The sequence below is a fragment of the Trifolium pratense genome, linkage group LG5 (assembly GCF_020283565.1).
Source record: "Trifolium pratense cultivar HEN17-A07 linkage group LG5, ARS_RC_1.1, whole genome shotgun sequence".
Classification (NCBI taxonomy): domain Eukaryota; kingdom Viridiplantae; phylum Streptophyta; class Magnoliopsida; order Fabales; family Fabaceae; genus Trifolium; species Trifolium pratense.
The window spans coordinates 42281703-42298223 of NC_060063.1; the positions used below are offsets into that span (position 1 = coordinate 42281703).

General features: G+C 32.2%; 2 protein-coding genes across 3 annotated transcripts; both read left to right on the top strand.

Moving 5' to 3' along the window:
• Positions 1 to 495: 495 nt before the first annotated feature.
• Positions 496 to 10956, top strand: LOC123883350 (phosphoinositide phosphatase SAC2-like). Of its 2 annotated transcripts, none has more exons than XM_045932123.1 (16): positions 496 to 1127; positions 2613 to 2817; positions 2928 to 3093; positions 3749 to 3974; positions 4125 to 4201; positions 4454 to 4641; positions 4995 to 5092; positions 5206 to 5339; positions 5423 to 5554; positions 5710 to 6052; positions 6235 to 6356; positions 6488 to 6601; positions 6838 to 7011; positions 7145 to 7297; positions 9348 to 9429; positions 10530 to 10956. In XM_045932123.1, exons 1-16 carry the CDS (start codon positions 1023 to 1025, stop codon positions 10623 to 10625), a joined length of 2415 nt encoding a protein of 804 aa, XP_045788079.1. In that variant the 5' UTR covers positions 496 to 1022; the 3' UTR covers positions 10626 to 10956. The 2 variants fall into 2 exon arrangements, with proteins under 2 accessions (XP_045788079.1, XP_045788081.1); XM_045932125.1 differs by having other exon boundaries at positions 512 to 1127; positions 5426 to 5554.
• An 848-nt stretch (positions 10957 to 11804) lies between these two features.
• Positions 11805 to 12719, top strand: LOC123886704 (F-box protein At2g27310-like). The gene has a single exon (XM_045935994.1). It carries the CDS (start codon positions 11805 to 11807, stop codon positions 12717 to 12719), a length of 915 nt encoding a protein of 304 aa, XP_045791950.1.
• The last annotated feature ends 3802 nt before the right edge of the window (positions 12720 to 16521 follow it).

Below are 16521 nucleotides of genomic sequence, written 5' to 3' on the forward strand. Positions count from 1 at the left end.
CGAACAGGCTCACAACATCCGAGTTAATAACGTAAAACGACCTAATAGTGTCAAACATTTAAAATGTTATAAAATATTTGTCTTTGGTCCAAATTTTAAATTAAAGACATTAATTTTTTTTGACCAAATTTTATTTATAGTTTAGACCAAATTAAATTTCAGAAACTGAAAGTCCTTGAGTCAAATAAAAAAAAAAACCAAAAAGTATAAAAATGGTAATATTGTATTATTTAATCTTTATATATATTTTCAAAATGCATATAATATAATTTATAGATAATAAAAAATCGAGTCAAACATTATTTTTTACGGTAAATAGAGTCAAACATATACAGTGTCGCACACAGTATTTATATTACCTCCAATTTTAAATAAACAATTAAATTAATAAAAATTAATATATTTTAATGTTCAAATTATAAATTTGGTCAATTTTTTTTTCAAATAATATCACAATTAAAAAAAAGTAAAAAGAATAAAAGCATATTCTAACCAAAAAATCTGCTGCCAGTTAGAGAAAGATGTTCTCAGGCATTGCACACGCAATAAAAAAAAAACCTGAATTTCTTTTTTTTCTTCATTGTTACTTTTATTTTATTTTTTATGTGGTTCTCTTCTTTTGACAAATCTCACATTCACTTTCCTTTTCATTTCTGAAACTCAACTCAAAAGTTGTTTCAGTTCTGTTTTTCTCTTCCATTCCTCAAAACCAAACACCCTTGTTATCATTCCTTAAAAAGCTACTTTTTTTGTTTACTCTTTTGTTTTTGTTTTTCTGGGTTTTTTTATATTTTTTTGTTTCATTGTATTGTAAACCAAAAAAACTTTATGTTTTGTGGACCATTGTTGTAAAGTTTTGAGCTTTTTATTGTACTTGTTTTTGGGTCTTTGTTTGTTTCAAGAGCTTCTGTTTTGTTTTGTTTTGGTTTTTTGTCTTGTGTTGAATTTTTCTGCTGGTGATTGATCTCTTTAGAAAACAAAAACTTGAGCTTTGTTTTGAAGCTCAAGGGATCTGAATTGTGATGGAGATAGCGAAGGAAAAGTTGCAGACAAGTTTTGATTTTGTAGATGGAGTTGACCCTAAGTCTTGCTACATGCAGAAGTTTAGGCTCTATGAAACTCTTTCGGTAATTATGATCTTATTCTATGTTCTATCATTGATGTTTGCATTTATTTTGAAGTATGTCATGAGCATGATCTGAAATATGTGAATTTTGTTTTTTGATTTTGTGTTTTACTATGTTTCAATGATGTTTTGTTTGTGTTAAGTTTTCTTGTTCTGCTGAATTTGTTTTTGTGTTTTATTTTTGGTCAAATTCATGTTCATATGCCATGAGAATCTTTGAATTGGGCAAAGGATTCAAAAGGGTTTATGATGATTTTTTTTTTGTTTTTTTGTGTTTTTTGTTTTTTGGTTTTGTTTAACATTGATGGTTTTTGTGTGAAGATTTAGATGCTTTTCAATGTCATCATGGTGATGGGATTGATGAGTTTTTGAATTCTGTTTAATTGGATTTGCGTGGATTCCTTATGAAAACATGGATCGATACAGGTTTTGTGCTTGGCTTCATTGATTATAATTGATTTTTTTATTGTAATTTGTGTTCTTCATTGTTTTCAGATTATGGGGGCATTTTGATAATAAGCACTTATTGTGTAAGAGCTTATGTATAAGCTGTTTATCGAATTGAAGAGGGAGTTAAGGTTAACTCTTCATTAGTTGAAAACAGCTTATGCCAATAAGCTATTTGGAGGAGCTTATGAAAATAAACTGAAATAGTCTGATGTAAAATATTTTCATAAGCTTTTTCAAAGTTTTACGCAAGTGCTTATGTCACCGTATGAGTCCAGATGATTGAACATCTAAGTATTGATGTCTACTTATGTGTTTATTGATATTAAGTTTGCCTATTTTTCTTGAAAGGTTCCTGTGATATTACTGAATACTGATGAATCGTTTTTGCAGGAATTCGACTTCAATACTAAATTTTTTTACAAGTGAAATTAGGGTTTTTGTTTTTTATGTTCCACCATCAATGCCATGCATGCTGAAATTTGTTTTTTTTTTTCCCTTTCTTGAAGGATTGAAACTACTTTTCTTTTCTTGTCTTATTCTCTTCAATTTGGCAAGATTGAGAATAGCCATGTGAATATATTCAGAATCTTTTTCTGAAAATGGGGCAAAAGATAAGGAACTAAAATTATGAGCTAAAATGCTGCTTTCTTCTTCTGGAAATGGGATCTAAAAGGAAGCTTCCTTTTTCTTCCACTGATAATATAATGATAAGCTGTTAGTTTAGAAAGACATTTAAGTTTGGTTTATGACATTACATTGCCATGCACAATACACTACGTCCTACGAGCCTTTGATGCAAGTGTGCAATGTGCAATAAATGACTATTAGGTTGCTTTGGAATTATGGATAACGAACTTCGGTTGTCATTTTTATGTTAACTAAAATAATTATGAACTATAAATAATATGTATGAATATCTGTGTGATTCTTTTTCCCCCGATTTTTTCTGTGAACATCTATTGTCACTTTTGTCCATGCATATTATATAACTAATGAGCACTATTGATTTGGTTTCTTACCATTTTTCTTTGCTCAGAGATTCTATATGATCGGAAGAGATAAAAACCGGACGTTTTGGAGGGTATTAAAGATCGACAGGTCAGAGGCTTCTGAACTAAATGTCGTTGAAGATCCGACACTCTACACCGAAATTGAGTGTTGCGATATTTTGCGTCGCATCCATGAAGGCAACAAGTCCACCGGGGGGCTTAAATTTGTCACAACTTGCTATGGAATCATCGGTATTTCCTATCTTCTATATTATAGCAAATAGTTTAGTACTATACTAATGTTTATTCCAACATTATTTATCTGAATGACTCAACCTTCTTATGTATCTTTTTGTATTTAGGGTTTGTAAAATTTCTCGAGCCATTCTATATGCTGCTGATAACAAAGCGCAGGAAGATCGGAACTATATGTGGGCATACCATATATGCCATCACGAAGAGTGAGATGATTCCGATTCCTCATCCGAGTGTTCGAACAAGATTGGCTTACTCAAAGGATGAGAACAGGTCTTTAGTCAATTTTAGGAGATATATAAGACTAGTATTCAGAACCTGTCCATTGTACTTTAATGTTATAAATTACATTTTTTTATTGGCGTTCATTATATCATGTAGCGAAACCTTTCTGTTAGATAATCATTATTATACTTGTTCTACATATTCAGTTTTTCTCTTTGTAGTTTGTACTATATATTTGTTGATTTGTCTCTCTCTTCAGTGCATATGCACAATGTGGGCTTCCTCAAGTCAACCCTCCCGTCTTTCTGTGGTACTCTCTAATTGTTTCACTCGAGATAGAATTCATATAGCTTCTTCTAGATTTCGGAGTCGTGTAATATGTATAGTATATAGTTAGTAGATAGTAGATAGTAGATTCCTTCTTATTTTTGTTTTCATGTTCTATTTTTATTGTTAAGTCTTGTGGAAGTGTACACAGGAGCAATCTTCATTGCTGTTGATGTAAGTATATCTTTTTGAGTGAAACAAGGTATTTCCAAGGTTCACATGGGAGATCGCTTTCTTTTCATTTTTAAATATACATTTGGTCAGAGTTATCGGTTTCATAGTTGTTTTTATGTTTTGTTTTCTTACTTATATTCCTTCGTTTAATATAAACCATCTTATTAATTGACTTTTCTCTTTCTTCTGTTGTGACTTATAGATACAAGAGGCTTCTATGCAGTATGGATCTTACAAAGGACTTCTTTTACAGCTACTCATACAACATCATGCTCAGTCTTCAAAAGAACTTATCTGATCATAATTATAAGGGACAGTTGTTGTATGAAACACTGTTTGTTTGGAATGAGTTCTTAACTCGTGGAATCAGGAACAATCTGCAGAATACTTCCTGGACTGTTGCCTTAGTCTATGGCTTTTTTATACAGGTACATACCGATTCTTCATTCTTATAATTTTTTTTTTTTGTGTGTGTAAAGTAAAAGTGTACGGTGCTGCAGTGATTAAGCCAAGACTTCTGTTGATAGTGTTACATGTTTTAGAATTGTTAAGTGTTCATTTCATGGTATCACGTGTAGGTTAAACTTTCTACAGCTGGCCGTGAGTTCGACTTCATTCTCATTGCTAGGCGTTCAAGGCACTATGCTGGTACCAGGTTTGTACTTCTCTTTAGCTTTCCTTGAGTTTGTGATGAAAATAAGGTTGCATTCGATTTCACATATTTTTACTTATGATCCCGGATTAATGGCTGGCTGCCATTCTTTACCGGTTTTACTGAGCACTTCAATCCATAAGAGTCATATAAACTGAGTGATTTTGTCACCATGATACTTTCTCTTATGAATTTCTTGTCATTGCTTATTTAATTTTTCTAGACATATTCGAGGTTTCTTTTCTTGTGGTGCAGGTATTTGAAACGTGGAGTCAATGAAAGGGGTAGAGTAGCTAATGATGTTGAGACAGAGCAGATAGTCTTTGCAGATGCTTGTGATGGATCGCCAATGCAAATCAGTTCTGTGGTGCAAATCCGGGGTTCAATCCCTCTCTTCTGGTCTCAGGAAGCCTCTCCACTGAATATGAAACCTGACATTATATGTAAGATATGTAAACAAATTCCCTTTTATTTTTTCTCTCACTTAGGCCCTGTTTGGATAAACAACTTAATCAATTGGTTATCATATAAGTGCTTATGTATAAGCTATTTTTATAACAAAAGATAAAAAAATTCAATTTTTTTATTTATTTAAATTACAAGCTATTTTCATAATCTATCTCGTAGAGTTTATGAAAATAATCTGAAAACAACTTATGGTCATATCATTAGTCAAACAAAAAAAAAAAAAAAAAAAAGTTGTGTCCATAAACTCTCGCATATTGTCTTGGAAGTGCTTATGTCAGTAGATAAGTTCAAATAATACTAACTGCTCATTTTGATTCTTTTGCTCTAGTGTCACCGAAGGACGCTCAGTATGAAGCCACAAGACTTCATTTTGAAAATCTTGTCAAGAGATATGGAAATCCAATTATTATATTGAACTTGATTAAGGTAGGGCATTTTTACACATGTAAGAAAATCATTGAGCATGCTTGATTTCCTTGACTCGTGTCTAAACTAAACGTTTTTCTACCTTTTATATTCTCTTATATTTTATGTTTAAGACTCGTGAGAAGAAGCCCCGTGAAACTATTCTGCGAGCCGAGTTCGCTAATGCTGTTAAGGTTATTAATCAAGATTTGAGTCGGGATGAACGCCTGAGGTTTCTTCATTGGGATCTGCATCGGCACTCAAGACGGTAAGTTTCTCTTCTTTTTTTGGTTCAAGCTCTACAGGTTTTTTCTCGGGTGTCATTGACTTTATTTGATCAACAACTTTTAGCAGCAAAGCCACCAATGTGCTCGGACAACTGGGAAAAGTGGCTTCATTTGCGTTGAACCTAACTGGCATCTTCTACTGTCCAGTGACACCAAACATGAGGCAAGAGGGATTATTCCCATATTCGTACTCCGAGTAAGGACCATAATAACAACACAATTCGACCATCTTGCTGTTGTACTAATGCAGATTGAGATTTTACTTGATTATTATATTATTGTTGATGCAGTTGCCTATTTACTAGGTAAAGAATCGTGAATGTTGATAAATTTTCTTTGAATGTAATGCAGAAATAACAATGTCATCGATGAATCTGTTGTGGAACAAGAGAGTATAACAATGTCATTGATGAATCACAGTGGTGACGATGAGATCAAAGATTCCAGTGTCAAACCCAAGCTGCTTCAAAAGGGAGTCTTGAGGACAAATTGCATTGATTGTCTAGACCGCACCAACGTTGCGCAGTATGCTTATGGACTAGTTGCACTTGGACGTCAGTTACAAGCATTAGGATTTATTGAATCCCTGCGCATTGATCTTGATAACCCTTTGGCTAAGGAAGTAATGACAGCTTATGAGTCCATGGGAGACAAATTAGCCTTTCAATATGGGGGTTCTGCAGCGCACAACAAGGTAATCTTTCTACCTTTCAGCGTTAGATTTATTTTATTTAAAAGACAAATGTTAGTATATGTAGCAACATATATTGGACTTTATGGATTATGAAATGTAAAGATCATCATTTATTGTACACTAAATTTTATCTGATTACGGTTCATTCCTTTGGATATTATGCGATTCGTCTTGCTATTTAGATATTTTCTGAAAGAAGAGGCCAATGGAAAGCAGCAGCTCAGTCCCAAGAGCTTATTCGAACCTTACAGCGTTATTACAACAATACATATTTGGATGGTACTAAACAAAAAACAATTAACATGTAAGTCGAGTAGACATTTTTTGTAATCTTACATGCATAGTTGTTACCATAGACCTTTTTTGTAATCTTGCATGCGTAGTTGCATTAGAATTAATTAGTTATAATGTCTTGTTTGGTATTACTTTGTTCAGATTCTTGGGGCATTTTCAGCCACAACTGGGAAAACCAGCACTATGGGAGCTTGATTCAGATCAACATTACAATCTTGGAAGTCACGGCCCAAATTTAACAGATAGAATTGACGGGTATACTTAGATTTTTCAGTTGCACAAATTTTGTCATTTTCATTTAAGAAATTGTTTTCGAGGGGTGATATTATATAGAAACGAAAGCTTTAATGACTTTACTTCATTAGATGTACTAATTTAGTTATATACTTTCCTATTTCGATCTGTTAGTAGCTTTGAGTTTAATTCTCAGATTGAAAATTTTGTTCAACCATATTCTGAAGATTGAAAAATGTTATTTCTTTGTTTGGTAGGTCATTTATTAGAAGATCACAATCAGATGGCAACATTCTCGGTGAAAGTGAGGCTACAATTAGGAACTTGCATGCTCCAGACTGTCCGCACTCATCTGAAAATCCCGATAAGCAATCTCTTTTGGAGTCTACTTCAGACATTATTGCCTGTGGAAGTTCTATTTGTGATTGCAGGTATGCTTAACTCACATTTTGCATGATGCAAACTATGTGTAATTGGATATACAGTTTGACTTGATATGATTTATTACTCGAGTTACTCGAGCCATCCAAATGTGTTGAAATTTGTGTTATCAATATTATACAGGCAAGTTTTTGGAGGAATGGGTAAGGACCAATATTGTGAAAGCGATCACATTTGTTATGAAGAACATGGAGATGCATGTGATTGCTCGAATTTCCTTGATGTGGACTGGCTTTCTTCTTCCGGAAATTCTTGTGAAGAAGAACTACTTGAAAGGTCTGAAAACACTTTGATTGATAAAATTATACCTATGCTATACTGTTACTTTCTTCGTGATTGGCCTCGTGGTTTCTTCAGATCATGATTAATGGTATAGGGGGGGGGGGGGGGGGGGGGGGGGGGATATATTGAAATTTGGTCTTGAGAATGAAAAGCTGGTTGGGCTAAAAAAAAACTTTAAAGTGAAGTATTTTTAGATGTAAAATGCCAAAATGAAAAGTTTGGTGTAGTTGTCAAAGTGGATTTTGTTAGTTGTTTTTGCGGGAAACATTTATACTTCTTTTAGTACTTTTGTTTTGGTTATATGACTGATAAACGTTTATGCTTGAACATCATAAGTTGTGTTCAAATATGTTGGATGATCATTTTTTGTGGTGGTTTTTAGTATTTTCCGTTGTGATTAAATCAATTTACATTAGCTTTGGCATAGATTGAATTCGAACTCATGTCCCATATATTCGGTGTTACGCTCTCGACGATTGTTTACACTTGCACATCACTACAACAATATAATTGTTTTAACGTTTCACTTACTTGTATAGCAATATCTTTTTGAGCCCTACTTTTTAATAAGAAAAATTATTTTTGAGGCCTAAAGCAAGGGGTTGTGCTACCTTATGCATGTGCCGGCCCTAATGAGAAGAATACTTTTATCACATTATCACATCAGTCTATTTTGATTATTTAGGGAGTTTCATCCATGAATCGGAAAACTTATAAGGATTGAAGACTAAAATTCTTTTATCTTTTTGTTTATGCAATATTTTGGTCTCATGAAAATATAGGAAGCGATCGATAGTTTGAATTTGGAAGACATAAAAAAGAGAGTAGGAAAGCATTTGTACCAAAAACCTTAAGTTGTCCAACCAGCGATATATCCATAAGACTTCACTCAGTTTCTTCAATTAGCATATTAGTGAAAGAATTTATGACCTGTTTGGATTGATTTATTTGAGATTATCTGGCGACATAAGCACTTTTGCGACTGTTTGGTAGAGTTTATGCAAATTGTTTATGACATATCCATAAGCTGTTTTCAGCTTATTTCCATAAGCACTCTAAGGTAGCTTATGAAAACAGCTTATAAGATATATGAAAACAATTTGAGTTTATTTTATCATTTGTTATAGAAATAGCTTATACATAAACACTTATATGATAAGCGCATATGCTATAAGTGCTTAATTATGAGTCTGGAAACAGTTTATGACATGTACTTAGGTTGTTTTCAGCATATTTCCATAAGTTGTTTTCAGCTTATTTCCATATGCTCTCTAAGATAGCTTATGAAAACAGCTTAGATGAAAACAATTTGACGTTATTTTATCATTTGATATAGAAATAGCTTATACATACACACTTATTTGATAAACGGTTTTGCTATAAGCACTCAATTAAGAGTTTATGGAAACAGTTTACAACATGTTCTTAAGTTTTCATCTTATTTACATGAGCTCTCTAAGATAGCTTACGAAAAGAACTTATAGCTTATATGAAAACAATTTGACTTTATTTTATATAGCTCGATAATTGTTTGAATATGGTAGTGTTAACCATAGGACAGGATAGGGTTTCTTAAATTGTTATTACTTTATCGGGTAGATTACTACCTATACATCTCCTACGAGCATGAGTAGAGTACCTCTTGTACTTATTCCTTGTTATTATATATATAATTTTTGGCTGTTAAAAAAAAATTTGACTTTATTTTATCATTTTTTATAGAAATAGCTACTACACAAGCACTTCACACTTCTATGATAAACGTTTATGTTATAATCGCTTAATTAAGTTGTTTATCCAAACAAGGACTTAATCCTCCTTAAGCAATTTTTGTGTGGATTGTCATAAATTAGTCTAGGGTTTTATGCTGAACTGAATCCTCAAATGGAGGCCATTTTTGGAGCATAGAAATGAATCAGGAAGGAGCTAACATTTAAGTAGCTTAATTTTAATATTATGGAGTAAAAACCTAATTCTTGAGTTAGGGATTGGTTTACGAATTTTCAAAATTCGGCGATTGATGCCAATATTGTTGATGTTACAGGTCAGTCAGCATTTCTTCGGACAATATTGTGAATGAACTAATGACTGAAGTGCCTGCAAGTGAATCTGGACCTATCTTGAAGGTCAGTATATATTCTTAGTTCTAGAATCAATATGGAACAACATAACTTCCTTTCATCGAGGAAATATTAATGAGTTAAAGTTAATTAAGAAGAAAACAAAAAATATTTAATGTAGTCCATTTAAGAAACATTAGGTTCTTTCTGGATTTAAGGCTTATGAGTAAGACTTATTATGTTGGAACATCTACTTGACAATGCAAATTTATTGGCAAAATATTGTGATCTATATTTTGTTTTCCTAGGTTCGACAATGGAGGAACTTAGGATTGTTTGGTTTCATATTTTTTTTTTGGTTTATTTCAGTTTTAACTATTATAATTTCACTTTGTTTCATGTTTTCAAAATTTAAGTATGTAACGGTGTGACAACACTAGGGTCTGTTTCAATTAGTTTATTTTGACTTTATCTATTGACATAGGCACTTGTGAGACTGTTTGGGAGAGTTTGTGGAAATAGCTTATGATATGTCCTTAAGCTGTTTTGAACTTATTTTCATAAACTCTCCAGGATAGCTTATGAAAATGGCTTTTATAAACATAGTTTGACATGACTTTTTCTTTTGTTATTAAAATAGCTTATACACTTAAATAAGTTGTTTATCCAAACTAGCCCTAGGTGTAAAGACCTTTAGCTTATTGTTCTTGATTTTTTTTCGTAAGCGCTTAATTTAACATCTTCATGAACATTTTTAAGCTCGGGGCCTGTTTGGATTTATTTATTCCAGTTTATTTACATAAACACTTGTTAGACTGCTTGAGAGAACTTATGGAAACAAAAAACTTATGGCATGTCCATAAGCTCTCTAGTTCATGTTTGGATTGGCCTATTCAAGCTTATCTATTAGTATAAGTTTTTTGAAACTATTTGGGAGAACTTATAAAAACAACTTGCGACTTTTTTCATAAGTTCTCCAAAATAGCTTATGAAAACAAATAAAATATACAATTGTTTTTTATTTATTTTATCTTTTGCTATAGAAATAGCTCATGTAAGCTTATACATACGCGCTTGTTCTATAAGCCGCAAATTAAGATCTTAGTTCATTCTTTTCTAGGCTGCAACCAATTGGTAATCACGATTTTGCTTTCAATGTATTTCAGGAGAGGAGGCGTAGCGAAGGAGACCTCAAAAAAGATGGAAAATATACCGATAAATTTGAAAGTTGGGTGACTCATGGTGAGATTCTTTATGTTTGAGACTAGTACTAACGTCTCTTGATCTATATCACCTTATCCGAAGGATGAGGATTCATGTCTTTGCTGTACAGAAATAAATGGTAAGATAAAATCCAAAAAACAAATAGAAGTGGCAGAAGCTAAGAAGCTGATTTTTGTTTCAAAAGAGCATTTGAGTTGCATATTATATTTTCATTTGGGAGGTAGTTGTAGAGATGTCAATAAGTAATTAAATTTTTTGTGCCTCCCCCCAGCTAGGTACATTATCAGTTTATCACATTCAAAATTACCAATCCTGTATATAATTCAATTTTCATTGAAAAAACCAAAAAAAATACATAGCTTATGCTCAGATTATTATAACTCGCTTTGACGATTAATTTTTTTGGTTCTTTAGGTATGTGATAAATCCGTATATATTGACAGACAAATATTAGTAAGTTAGTGACTGTATTAGTTTGCAGGGTTCGTATCTTGGACCTTGTGTTTTTTAGCTCACCAATCCAACTATCTGCTTGGAACGTGACCGTTTCGTATAAACAATTGAAGAACAGTTAGATTAGACTTCGGAGTTTCGGTTGAATTGAAAAACGCTCTTGTTTGTTTTCATCAGCTATACCTTAACATGGTATAGTAATAGTATCATATGTCATATGTCCACTATGATAATAATTGGGCAAAATAAGTAGCGTTAACAATGTATAATTTCAGCTTAAATTGTTCGGTCTAAACAATTTCGCGTTTAGGCCTTTGTTTGGGTCGATCAATCCACGTCTAATGTGCATTAATTTCTTGAACTTTTTTTTTTGCCGGAGAGAGAAAACGAAGTGTTGAACGAGTGTAGAGGAATTAAGAGTATTTTTTTTACAAAAAATGGTGAGTGTAGTAGGTTTAATTACTTGTTACTAGTGTCGTATATACTTCTTGGATTTGGCTACTATTATTATTAATATTTTTCTGTTGTAAAAAATAAATTAGAATATCTGTTAAGATCATATATATTTTATATTATTTTGATTTGTTCTAGATTTAAGATTGAGTTTGTGTATCTATTTTGGTTAAACAAAAGTTAGTAAAAAAAAAAAGAATATTTTTTTTTTCTTCTGTAAAAGCAGTTAGGGCAATTAAATGGCGGCCCATTCTCATTGTTATATATTAGCATGAAAACCTAGCCGCTCCCTCAATTCAATTCAATCTATCATGAACTATTTCAGTAGGTTACCTCGAGACATCATTGATACATGCATCCTTCCATGCCTCGACGGCGAAACCCTAATCGCTTTATCCTCGGTCTCTTATGAATTCTTCCCCTTGATCAACGAGGATCAGTGGCGGAACATTTGCATCTCCACATGGCCTAGCTTGCTGTTGTATAGTCCGAAAATCCTCTCTAAGATGATCTCCATGTTTCCCTATGGTTACCGTTCGTTCTTCTCCGACGCATTCCCTTCCATTCACCATCCTAATACTCCTCCTCCTCCTCCACCTCACCGTGCAAATTTCAACTATGCCATTGATATATTTTTACAGGGAGAACAAGAAGAAGAACGACTACCTTTGTATGCAAATGTTCAATATCAATACATAAACATAAAAACATGTCGGCATTCAAAAAAGAAAAACAAAAAAAAACAAAAAAACATATCCACAGGTGGCAGCAATGCTTTTAAATTATTTCCTAATACTTGTTATTCATTATATCCTAATTTGAAATTTATTCCGGTAAAGAAAGATGGGTGTGAGGAATATTTGAAAGAAAAATTGAAGCTAAGTTGTGTGCTTGTATCATCTAGATATGATCTAATACCTAGAAGAAACCGTGCATGGGGCTTGTTTAGTTCTAGTTGTAAACCTGATGTTTATGTTTCAACTAGCAAAAGATGGGCTGTTGCGACGTATGAGACGGTGATGCCGGGGCTTTTTAAGTATTATACGGAGATGGTGAAGTTTCAGATGGATGTTAATTGCCGCTGGGAAGATGGAGAAGAAGATAGGTTCTATGTTAGTTATATTATGTTTAGAATGAAAGACATGAATGGAAAACTTGTGAAGGAGGAGGATGCTGCCAAAGTTCTGCTCAATGCTATTGAAAATGGGGAGAGGAAGAAGAAATAAATTTCAAGTTGTTTCACCTTTGGTCTGATGGTAATTTACCGTATTTGTTTACATTTTATTTTATATTTGTTGGTTTTTGTGATGTTCTTTGTTTTTAATTTATTGTTGTTTGTGGTTTCTAGGCTAAATTATATATATTTATCTGTTTTAAATTAATTTTAAGTTTGATTCCTTTTTATATTTTATTTTAGTCTCTTTAAGTCACAAATATATCTCTTCAAAACTTTTCGCACTGGTGTGATTTTAGCCCTTCATGTTGCTGCCATTATGTGTTTTGTTTTGAATTTAGTTGTTCGCAGAGGTAGTTGGCTTTTTTTTTTTTTTTTTTCTTTTCTAACTTTGATTGTCACCTTATTCCGTCGCGTTGCAGCGTTTTTCTTTTTGGATCGCGTCCGTGGCTTATCTTCTTGATCCGGTTGTTCTACATAAGATTATTATGTCGTTGCTGCTTGCGTTTGGGTTCAGGTTAAGTTTTATGCTCCGCTTTTGATGCTTATGCACCGTCTTTGATTTAAGAGCATCTCCAATGGTGATACAACTTTGTGTATCATACATTAATAATAAATGGTTCCTACAATGTCATGTAATATTTATGCAACTCATACATATTTTGCTCCAATGGTGATACCACTTTTTGAGTATCATACATTAATAACAAGTGATTCCTTCTATATATTTTTTTTATTGTCTAAATAAAAATAAAAATTATTTAATTTAATAAATACGCAGATAAATAAAGTAATAATTAAATATAATGAAAAATACATGACAATAAATAAAAAATGGTGAAAAATGCATAAATATGACGGAAAATATATAATGAAAAATATAATAATTAATTTTTATTATTATATATATTAGGATCCATTTGATAGAAAAAAAATAAAATATAACTTGAGAACAAAACAAATAAAAATTGTGTAATATATAAAATAAGAGTTAGAATCCGTTGACATCAGGTGTCAAACTTTAATTTGACACCAAATCTTAACCGTCTATTTTTTTTAATCAAAGGCTAATAAAAGTTTCCAATATTATCTGAAGTGTGTATGTGTATCTATTTAGGAGATTCCTTATTTTTAGGTTGCATAAAAATTTGATTTATTTAGTAAAAAAAATAAATTGATTTATTGTTCTAAAAAAAATTGATTTGTTGTTCTAAAAAAAAAATTGTTGTTATCCCCATCGTTACTATGCTTGTTGCGTTTTCATTCCCCTTTGGTTAACTGCCGAAATCAATGTCAATTGCAAATTATGCAGGTAAATAACCGACTACCAACTCAATTTAATTAAAAAGATTTTCTATACTAAAACCATAACTTGAATTTTTATACTAATATATACCATGATTGATGATTCATATATGCACCTGCTTTCGATGATTTATTACTTATATGTGATTCCTAAACTCAATTCAGACACCATGGGAATGAAAACACAAAGGTAATGTTGGGGAGAATAACAACAAATAATAAAAAAATAAAAACGGGCTTAGGCTCTTATGTTTAAAAAAAATCAATTTTTTTTTGGTAGAACAATAAATCAAATTTTTATGCAACCTAAAAATAAGAAATATCCTAAATAGATATGCACATGAGTTAATATAGGAAACTATTATTAGCTTTTGATTAAAAAAATATAGATGGTTGAGATTTGGTGTCAAATTAAAGTTTGACACCTGGTGTCAACGGATCATAACTCATAAAATAATATGAAATATCATTAAATTAACATCCAACTACAAGAAGAAAAAAATCCTTTCTACATTGTTGTTGAAAAAACAAAATTGAATGAAAACTTATGAAATGAAAGGTAACAAAGAAAAAACTTCCCTATATAAAAAAAAAGAAAAAGATCTTGTCATTCAATGTTAACGGTAATATTTTGACATATATGGAAGCTCATAGTAATATTAAATTGATGATACGGTACCTTATTTAAGGTACCGGTATCATCAATTTTGATACCCTATATGTCACGTCATGAAACTTCAATGATAAAAAAATAAGATACGGTATCATTAATCTATGAAACTCTTTTAAATACCTTTATTAGAGATGTTCTAATGCTCAGCCTTATGCTGCTCACTGTTCGGTATAATGACTAACAAGGTTTAATTATTTATATGCTTTATTTTGCTTAGACCGAAGTGAATAGCTTCTAGGCTTTTTTGACTTCATGGCCAGACAAATAAAACTGTGATGAAAGAATCATATATGTTACCTATATATATTTTTTAAGGCTTAAAAAAGTTCGCGAGTTATTGGTTTTAGTTTTTTTTTTTGTTTAAAAAAATCCCTGAATATGCAAATTATTTTGGTTTTGGTCCCGTCAAAGTCTGTTTAAACAATGCATATGTGGCAAACAAGGGTTGATGTGGCAGCATATGACGTGACAAGCAATGGTGATGTGTCAAAGATGATGCCCAGTCATTAACTTCAAAGGACCAAATTCAAAAATAAAATGCAAAGAGGGAAATCCAAAAAAACAAAATTGAACCCAAAAACATATTTTTCTTCTTGTTTTGATATAGAGACTATTAGAATTCTCTTTCAACCTATAAATCAAAGGTCTTCTTCTTCCTCTTCTTCAACAGTACTAGATTCAACATAAACTTTTTTTTGTTGACAAATTTAACATAAGCTTATATTTTTCCTTAAATGATCCTATTCGAATTCTCCAATTTTTCAACATAAGCCGATAACGTTTGGATTTAAATGGGAAAAAGAAGTAATTTGTGTGTAAGAGATAGAGAGATAGAATGATGGACATGATTGCTAAACGTTTGAAGGAGGAGGATGCTGCCAAAGTTCTGCTCAATGCTATTGAAAATGGGGAGATTGTTGGAACAAAATTGATTTAAAAATGTTTGCCCCTAAATATATAAAGGTTTTGATGATAACAAAGTATTAATTAACAAATTGGAAGGACTAAAAATTTATTTTAAGTGCGCAGATATAAGCATCATATAAGCTCTGAGTGAAGTTCAGAGGATGTGAATTCAGAAGTTCACAAGCGCTCAGAAGATGTTGAACTTCAGAGGTTACAACCTTCAGAGGATGAAGTCTTCAGAACTTTATGTCTGTCTACAAGCTTCATCAACCTCTGGAGATCTCTTTGAAAGCTGTGAAGATTCCCTTTGTTAGTCAACTCTTCTACCAATGAAGAAAAGGACCTTTCAAGCCTGATCAGTTCAGCTACCTCTGTTTTGTCTGTCCTATCTTGAGAACGTGGGTCTTCAGTTTTGTTAGCTGAATAAGGAAAGTCCACTCTGCAGTAGTCAAAGTAACTGAAACTCTTTCTTAGTTTTGGATACAACCAAACTGCATCAAGACAGACTGCTTGAAGACAAAAGTTTATCAACTCCAACGGTTCTTTTTGCAACGACTCTTTTCTAGTAGTATATATACTAGAAGATTCAGCTACAACAAACAACAATTTATCAAGAATTGAACGTGCGCTGAACAAACTCTGAACTCTGTGATATACAAGCTCTGAACCTCTATTAAGTGTTTTTGCACTTTAGTCAAATACTCTGTACTATTTGTATTTGCTCTCTTTAGGTTCATCTAAGAGCATTTGTATATTTTCATATACTTTACTATTACTTGAGAAAACTTAAGCTTGTGTGCTTAAGTGTGAAACTTAAACTTGTGTGTTTAAGTGTGAAGTCTTAAGCTTGTGTGCTTGAGCATTGTTGAGAAGTCTCTTGCTTGTGTGCTTGAGCAGGTGTAATCTTGTGTGATTATAGTGAAATCCCTTGGAAGTGCAAGGGGACTGGACTACTCTCGTTTTGTGAGAG

What these genes read in the sequence shown, in the direction of transcription:
- LOC123883350 (XM_045932123.1), top strand. Translation starts at nt 1,023, where the DNA reads ATGGAGATAGCGAAGGAAAAGTTGCAGACAAGTTTTGATTTTGTAGAT. An exon ending in TCTATGGCTTTTTTATACAG is followed by an intron (nt 3,975 to 4,124) that starts GTACATACCGAT and finishes TATCACGTGTAG; the next exon opens with GTTAAACTTTCTACAGCTGG. An exon ending in AAACAAAAAACAATTAACAT is followed by an intron (nt 6,357 to 6,487) that starts GTAAGTCGAGTA and finishes TACTTTGTTCAG; the next exon opens with ATTCTTGGGGCATTTTCAGC.
- LOC123886704 (XM_045935994.1), top strand. Translation starts at nt 11,805, where the DNA reads ATGAACTATTTCAGTAGGTTACCTCGAGACATCATTGATACATGCATC.